At 47.1% G+C, this 8968-nt stretch overlaps 1 protein-coding gene across 2 annotated transcripts; it reads left to right on the plus strand.

Annotated features, from left to right (window-relative positions):
- The first annotated feature begins 3847 nt into the window (after positions 1-3847).
- On the plus strand, positions 3848-8404 carry KRT20 (keratin 20). 2 transcript variants are annotated; one of them, XM_010137508.1, is made up of 8 exons: positions 3848-4270; positions 5016-5098; positions 5290-5446; positions 6566-6727; positions 6808-6933; positions 7097-7317; positions 7621-7661; positions 8307-8404. In XM_010137508.1, the coding sequence occupies exons 1-8, from the start codon at positions 3848-3850 to the stop codon at positions 8402-8404; spliced, it is 1311 nt and encodes a 436-aa protein (XP_010135810.1). The 2 variants fall into 2 exon arrangements, with proteins under 2 accessions (XP_010135810.1, XP_010135811.1); XM_010137509.1 differs by lacking the exon at positions 7621-7661 and adding an exon at positions 8169-8210 and having other exon boundaries at positions 7097-7313; positions 8319-8404.
- Positions 8405-8968: the final 564 nt, after the last annotated feature.

Here is an 8968-nt window from a genome sequence, read left to right on the forward strand (position 1 = left end):
GGACTGCCTGCGCAGGGCTCCGGTACCGCACTGCTTCCTGCGGGGCTCTCACCTGTCTCTGGCCAGGTTTTTTTTTTTCCTGACAGATCCTGGAGCTGGGATCGTGTCTGAGGTTCCATCTCTTTACAGAGCGACAAACCCACAGTTCTGGTGATACAAATACGGGGGGCGCGTGTGGTCCCTGGAATGTACCGGAAGGATGATTTACCAGGGTGGTCCCCAGCAAAATGCTGCAGCAACTGCCCCAGCCACTCCTGACAGCCAGGGGTGCAATTCTGCCCTCGAAAAACAATCGCGCTGTTCTCCTGCTCCGGGGGTTCCAGGCGTGATACAAGCCAGGCCCCTGAAACCAGAAGGGTGATTTTTTTCAGGCTAGTGTGACTCCCCGCAGCACAGTGTGTTTGTGCGTCTCCTTGACAGCACGTTATCACTGTGTGCGTGTGTTTGCACAGGGCCGGAAAAGCGGTGTTTGCTCACTGAATCATATGGGTACGTCCGAGAGTCTCCTGGTCCTCCACTACCGCAGCAGTATGGAGCTGAGGAAACCAGGAAGACAAAATATCCTCCAGCTTCCCAGTTTTCTCGTTCCACTGACACCTCAGCTGCACAGAAATTCTGGAAGCGAAAAGCTCTGCCTGGGAGTCTGTAGATTTTGGAGAGCTGATAGTGATGATACTTGTAGGGTAGAAAAAAGAGAAGGTTCACTCGTACGGCCTGGAGCTGTTATTGCTGGCACTGAAACGGGGTTCTGCTCGAGGAGAGCAGCTAGGACGGGAAAGGCAGCTGCTGACTTTCATCTTCAACCTGTGGTTGGGGAAGGACGTAACCAACACACTGTCTTACACACCACTCCAGGATCTGGAGCACTTCTTTACGATTTAAAGAGATGTTTAAATATACCTCTCCCATCAAAAGCTCAGAGAAGAAAGAAGAAAGGCATGATGTGATGATTAGGATATTTGCATTGGACACAAGATGAAAAGGAGGGGAAACAGGTCAAAAAGATGTGTGTGAGGAAGACGGTGTAAGGTCTTGTGCTGCAGATGTTCAGGGCTTAAGTGAATCCAGTTGAGTTAGTGCCATCACTGGGGCCTTTCTCTCGTCTCACGACGTTCCGCAGAACACAAACCATCTCCCTTTACTCTCTGGACAGAGCAGCCTTCATGGGGGCAGCATGTGCATTAATGAATGCTGCAAAGCCAGTTTGTTTTCAGGGTGGAGAATTGCCTTATGTACCTTTTGTCACTCATTCAGACAAATGTTTCTTTAAAATCTGCTCCATTAAAACCCCACTCTGATTCTCCCCTGAAAGCTCATCTCACGACTGTTGCCTTGGTTGCAAACCAGCTGTACGGCATAAATCTGGAAGGAACTTCTCCCAAGTAGGCTGAGAAGAGAAGGAGGGGAATTTCCCAGACACAAAGTACTGAATCCTGGAATACTGAGCAAGGAATTCCTCCTGCTGGGGTCCACTGTCGACAGAGAAGTCCTTTCAGGACTGGACTGTAAGAGATCTTCCAGGTTCAAATCCCTATGACCCCAAATCCAGCCTGAGATCAGCAAACAAATGGGCACTGGATTTCACTCCTGGAATGGATCATCGCTGAAACTGAACTAGAAGATTTTTCTTGATTTAAATCTTTGAGTCAGCTCAAAGAAAAGCCGATGTTCCCCTAAAGGCAGCATAAACCAGACCCACAGCTGGGTGAGTCTTTTCCCCTTGAACTCTCAAGTCTGGTTCCCTGTGGTGGTTAGTACAGGTGATTAATACTAAATGGCATCCACTAGTTATCATAACCTGCATGACATATCGGCGTTGCTCTCTAACACACCAGGCCTGGTCTTCGATGCCATCTTGTTGCAGTTACAGGCAAACACCAAAGCTAATAAATAACCTTCCTTATTTGTTCAATAAAAGAAAAAACGGAGCCTTCAAGTGATGTTAGAAAAAATACCATCAGGGAAACACGGAAACTGATTTTAATAAATACTAAGAAGACAAAGCAGACGGTTTACTCCTAAACAGACAATGACAAAATACTGTGAGAGCTGTAGGCAGGGAAATACACAGCCGGGAGCTGTGACTGCGGCAGGATGCCTGCTGTCTCCCTCCTACAGCTTTGCAGGTGCAAGCTCTGCCCTACTAACTCCATCCGTTCTTCCTCTGTCTGAGTATTTTAATTATCAAAAGCTGACCCACCCCGGGTTCCTACAGTGACAGGACAAATGATATGGCTAGTGGACTTTGGCTACAACTGTCATAAATGTTTTTCATTACCAGTTACACCCAAAGAAGTTCAAGGTCCAAAGACAATTCACAGCATCCTCCTGCAAAAAAAGGTCCGCCCTGAACACTGACCACTTTGGCTTGGGAGACGCGTGTGTGAGGAACAGCTGAGTAGGCAGGCTCACCTCCTGCCTCCACCCCGTACTCACCCATAGCTCAGTAACGAAGCAGCTGAGCAATGCTGACCCCCTAATGGCCCAGGTTAGGTGTTCTCAGACACCTCACCGTGCTTCCAGCACAGCTCATCCTCCCAAGCCTAGAGCTTGGCTGAAGCCCCTGCCCCGAGGCCGAAGGACAGTACGCACAGCACTTGCTTGCACTAATACAGCAATATGGGCTAACGGCTCAGCCTGACGAGCTGTTCCTTAACGATGAGCTGGAGCTCCGGCAGTGCAGCACCCCAGGGGCTGCACCTCCACACTGCCCCCGGCTCACTGGCTGCCTGCTCCCCTGCAGCACCAACAGCCCTTGCACAACCAGCTTCTTCCCTGCCTTTCCATTTCATCACTGCATTTTCTGCATCAAAACCACCCACCAGTCAGCTTAGAACCTCAGAACGACCAGAAGTAGGACTGTTGGGTTTCTTCATGCACTGATCAAGCAGCTGATTTCCTGTTAATGTTAACATGTGTTTGTGACAGCAGTCAAGCGGTGGAACTCATTAGCCATGGTCTCTTTGTCCAGGATATGGACGAGGCAGGAGCAGTACTTGTCTGCCTTTAACCCCAGCCACACAGGAGGGCTGGAAGCCAGTTAGGCTGGAAGCTTGATCTCCACACCTCCTGTCACTGTGGACCTCAGCATCTCATACATGACATAACGTGGGCAACAAAGATTTCCAATATTCTTGTTCTTATTACTTCATTCATGGACAAAGCAATACTCTTTCTGCTTAATCTCAGCCATACCGGAGATCAGCCTGTAATGGTTTTCTAATCCCAGACTGAGCTAACTGCAACAGTCACCTTCCGATGTCAGGCTGAGCACTGTCCTGGGAGTTCACGTGGCAGTTACAGCTGCCTCCTTCCTAACAACACCTGCCCCTGTCCAGCCTGTCCTGAGGCCCAAACAGTTGCTTACTCAACACCAACATACACTAGATTGCAAATATAAATATTTAAAGTCTCTTGTCACATAGAGTCGACTCTCATTTTAATTTCATACGCTGCACATGGGAGCAAGAATCTACTTGTTTGTTCAAAAGGACTATAGAGAGTATGGCTGCAGGTATATTGCTATAAATGATTCAGCACTTTATTTGTGTTTTATCCTTTATGCAAAATAATAACAAAGCAAACCAAACTACCTGGGGATTTTTTCTTAAACCCAGAAGAGCAGAGGAGAGCCCCTCCACACTACGTGGAACGTGGGGGCAACATGGGGTGTGCTCTTTGTGCTGACACCAGAGAAATGACGTGTCAACAGAGGTGGGGTTTATAACTGGGTGCTTCCTCTCTGAAACCCAGTATAAAGGTTTACAGAGCACACACTGCCCTTGTCTTCAGCCGCCCTCCACCTGTGCAGATTGAGCTGTTTCCCTTCAGAAGAGAAAGAACACAAATGGCGTTCTCCAACCAAAGCTTCCAGTGGGGCGCAAGCACCCGCTTCCAAAGTAGCGCACCCAGTGTCAGCAGCCTAACCTCCAGGAAAGCAGCCATCCAGAAGACCCAGGCACCCAGCGTCTACGGGGGAGCTGGTGGCTCTGGCACCCGCGTATCTACCAGCAACAGCTATGGACAAGGCTTCCGTGGGAACCTGCAGCTCAGTGTTACTGGTGGTGATGCACTGCTCACTGGCAATGAAAAATCGACCATGCAGAATCTAAACGAGCGCTTGGCTGCCTACCTGGAGAGGGTGCGTTCTCTGGAAAAGGCAAACTCCCTGATTGAAGAGCAGATCACCGAGTGGTGTAAGAAGAATACCGGAAACGCAAGGCATGACTATAGCTCCTACTTTAAAACAATTGAGGACCTCCAAAAGCAGGTAAGATATCATGTAGTTAAAAACATACGAAGGGCAGCTATCGGGGACGTAGACAGCACTCAATTGTCAAAACTGTGCTTTTCCAAATCGCAATTGTCTCAGCTAAGAAAAATAAAAGCCTTGTTTTGATCGGATACAAAGTAGTGACAGATTTTACATGGTTTGTGATACTGGATACACGTCTACAGATGTGGGTAGTCTCACACCTCACAAACCTTTGAACCAAAATCAATTAAATCCATTGTATTTGCCTTAGATCATTTTAATATGGTGGCAATTCACATATTTAAATATAATTCAGCATCTGTTGATTTCGAAGTGGTTCTTTAGGAAAGAATGCCAAATGCTCAGAAAAAATACTAGATCACTGCTTGAAACACTGCTATGAACAATAACACATTCCCACAGAATGTGGCTGACAGACCAGCCACAGTATTGCTTCCAATGACCTTCCTTACATCCTTTCCCTCTTACTTCTCACCAGCTCTATTTCCCAGCCCTTGGAAGCAGGTCCCTTCCCGAGAGCTGTTCGTCCCAACCACTTCATATACCTATTCTATGACAGGATAATTTGCCTTTTGAAGAACCCTAATTCCTTCTGTGCACATTAAAGGGGACTTAGCTTAAACCTAGATGACGGTCAGGCAGATGAAGTTAAGCGTGGCGAAGCCCACATGCAGTATTGATCTCCAGAGATGGGTCATTTATGTGCAAAGATTCATCACTCTTCAATCATTCCTTGTAGATCGGTGCTGCACAGCTGGAAAACGCACAGCTTGTCCTGCGGATTGACAATGCCAAACTGGCTGCTGATGATTTTAGACTGAAGTAAGTTCCATGATTGTTTAATAAATTCTTTTTCATGCTCCTCTTATTCATGAAAGCTTCTAGTGATCAGTATCAGAGCTGAGAAATAAACATTTTCTAACACAGTTTAATACAAATAAAAATTTAAACCCAAAGCTAACATTTACAAACAGCCGCATTTTCATGATGACAAACCAAGCCGTATTTTGCAGGTACGAGAATGAACTCCTGCTCAGGCAGAGTGTCGAGAGTGACATGAATGGACTGATCCGAGTTCGTGACGACTTGACGTTGTCAAAATCTGATTTGGAGTCCCAGATTGAAAGCATGAACGAAGAACTGGCTTTCCTTAAGAAGAACCACGAGGAGGTGAGAGCAGTCAAACACTGCCAGGGAGAAAGAGTTTTTACATAAACTCAGCCTCTCTAGGAACAATGAAATGTTCATGGTTAATGTGAAGGAATGTTACATTTACGGTGGGATTCAGCTCCAGATTAGCTCATCAAAGTCGTGGTACCTGTTCATCTATTATCTACGTGACCGCACCTACGGTTCTGTTATAACTGAGAGACAGTCGATAGGACAAATACCACCCTGAGAGTGATTCAGCTCACTGTAAAGCAGACGCCTCTTGGCCCTCAGCTGGGACATGCTCTGGTCTCTACTGGTTCTAACAGGAACTCTGGTTCATGCAGAGATACCCTCAAGTTAGATACATGTACTCGGCGTCTCCTCAAGCCTAAGCTCATACTGAACCTCACCCTCAGCATTACAGTTAGAGAGTTTCAAAGCCCTGCACAGGCAGGAATGTTACACCACCAGTGTTTATTTACAGACACAAACTGTAACCTAAATTCAAAATGACTGTTAACAAACTCTGCGTTATGGCATATGCCCAAGCTTTCCTCTTAGAGTCATATCACCCACTTCAAAAGTGCAAGTTTCTCGTCATGTTGCAGAAAGTACATTTTTTAAGCACTGTATTAGAAAGATCCAGCCCAGACGCGCAGCCAGCCCAGCCACCCGCTTACAGCTGCGCTGGGCAGCACCGAAGCATTCGGACGTTTCTGGAAGCAGCACAGCTGTGCACGGCACTAACTGACATCCAAGCCATGAGGCATCAAAGCCTGAACAGCTCCTGAAACTAAGGAGTGAAGGTTTGCTGTAAGAAGAATTTGTGGTTTAGGAGTTGCTACCCCACAAAAGTACACAAAAGGGAACCGTGACCTCTATACCCATTCTGTAGATCGGCACTTATAAGGAAGTCACCTTTTTATGGTATGTTTATCTAGGATATAGCTTTATTGCGACAAAACAAGTAAAATGTTCTAACATGAGGTGCACTAAGCAGCATTCACAAGCTGATGAAGTTTCCTTGCCCTAAGGTGCTATTTAAGAATTACTTCTATGTCTGTGGATTTTGATTTGCCTCCAACATGCAGGATTAAAGTTCCCTGTAGCTGATACTATTCGATCTCATTGCTGCAGGAGATGGAGAGACTGCGCCAGCAGGTGGGCGGCTCAGTTAAAGTCGAGGTGGACGCTGCTCCAAGTATTGACCTTGCAGCTGTCATGGGAAAAATGAGACAGCAATATGAAGAAATGGCAGAAAAGAACCGCCAAGAAGCCAAAGAACACTTTGAAAAGCAGGTAAGGTCAGATACTTAAACATCAGCAAGAACCTCCGTCCCGTCTAGCTGCAGTTTACAGCCCCTCCATTCCCATTTCAGACAGCAGAACTGAACCAGGAAGTGGCGATCAACGTGGAGCAGCTGCAAGTGCAAAGGAGCGAGATCTCTGGGCGGAGACAGAACTTACAGGCTCTGGAGCTGGAACTGCAGTCCCACTTGAGCATGGTAAATAATAAAGAGCACTTGAAATAAGGAGTGTGCTTAGTAGACAGTTACACGGATAAATACAGATAAATATAGAAAGTGAGAGGCTTTTCAATCAAACTGTTCTTTTGACACAAAAATGCATCCTCCTGAATAACACAGCCCTGTTCCTTTGCGGCTGCAGAGACAGTCTCTGGAAGACACTCTGGCTGAAACTGAGGCACGGTACAGCTTCCAGCTGACCCAGCTGCAGGACGCTGTCGCCAGTTTGGAGGCTCAGCTGAAGCAGCTCCGCGCTGACATGGAGGGGCAGAACCAGGAGTACAGCCTGCTGCTGGACATCAAGACCCGCCTGGAAATGGAGATCGCCACGTACCGTCGCCTGCTAGAGGGAGAGGACAGCGGGTGAGGAAACACACTTTGCTTGTCGGTTTAGTTCCATGCGCCAGGAAACACTGCAAATACTGTTTACGTTCACAGGGGGTCGAAGGGTAAAATCTGCCACTTCCCAGCTGGGTCGGGGTGGGGTGGGAAGTCTCTTGCCTAGTTCTCAGCTGGCGATTCAGAGCAGGCTGCAGCTCGTGCTCGGTTTCAGAAGCTGCTGTGAAGTGGGTCAAGTTTGTTTCACAAGTGTAGGAAGGGCACAAGGGTGTTTCTGCAGCGTGTTGGTGCCAGATATTTATATTTTTTCATTTATAATTTGAACAGACATTTTGAAGTGAACGTAGCTACAGAAGAGCCTGAAAAAGGTATGTCACACCAACCTCCTTCTTTTTTGATGCCTGCCTGTTGAAATGTTATGGAACTAAGTAGCCTGAGATAAAACACCGGTTTCAGAGCAAACAGCCAGCAATGGACTCTCCCACCAGGCACGCAATCCCCTGTAGGAACAGATACCCCCCAGGCATGAGACAACGCCTGGGCTCGTGTGTATAATTCAGGTGGCCAAAGTAAAAACACTGACTCCTCAAAGAGCCAAGAGAGCGACCCTCTGAATTACCCTCTGGAGAGTTCAGAGGCATCTGCTTCTCTCTGCTGCCCACCCAGGGGGACGAGGCTCCTGAGCAGAGTCCCTGGTTTAACAGCAAAACACCCGTGTCGGGGTCCAACTGCTCCTGGGCTTTAGGTCTGCAAGTCTGTGCTAAACTGAAGCAAAGCTAGGCAGAGAGTTACTGAGCACTATGTCCACGGTAGCATTATGGGTGGCATCCAGGACACTCAAAGGAAGCGACCCCACTCCCTGCACAGCCCAGCAGTTCACATCACACTGACTGGGCACTGCAGGGAGGCCTTGACCTGTTCTCTCCCCGCTGGAATTGCCGCTAAAACCACAGCAACCTTGCGCTGTCAACATACACTGCTTTAACGGGTTCTCTCTTCCATCCCATCCCCAGAATCAAGCAAAGTTAAGAAGATCAAGACAATCGTTGAAGAGGTGGTTGATGGCAAGGTTGTCTCCTCCCAGGTCAAAGAGGTTGAAGAGAAGCTCTAAACGGGCAGAGAGGAGCCGGCCTCCCAGTGTCCTGGGGCTGATGCCAGAATGGAGAGATTAAGCCTCATGAAGAGTCCAGTTTAACTCTCCCCAAGACTCAGAATCACAGAAAAATGCCAAACTGCCAAATCTCAAAGAATCTTTTTCTTTTTTTTTTTTTTGGGTGTGTGTGTGAGCGTTAATAAAAATCAGTAAGTTACAAAGTACAAGATTTTGGTTTGTTTACAGAGTGATTAAATATCTTGATGAAAAGAAACCAAATCAGTCTGTCATAAATGCATAATTGTTTCCAAGACAGATAAAACATAAACTGTTAGGTTTTACTTACATCAGAGTCTTAAAATTTCATTTAAAAACTTGCTCAGTAAAAATGAGAAAGTCAAACGACTTCTGCCATGAATTTCCTACAGCTTTTAAAATAATCTGTATTAAACTCAGAGACATAACTGAAGTGATGTTCACTGCTGAAGTTTCAAAGCACGGGGCTGGAGGCACGGGACAATTGGCTCATGTGGGAGCCAGGGACTCTGCTGAAAGCACCGGAATTCCTTCAGACGGTTCAGC

The sequence above is a fragment of the Buceros rhinoceros genome, unplaced genomic scaffold (assembly GCF_000710305.1).
Source record: "Buceros rhinoceros silvestris isolate BGI_N320 unplaced genomic scaffold, ASM71030v1 scaffold6776, whole genome shotgun sequence".
Taxonomy (NCBI): domain Eukaryota; kingdom Metazoa; phylum Chordata; class Aves; order Bucerotiformes; family Bucerotidae; genus Buceros; species Buceros rhinoceros.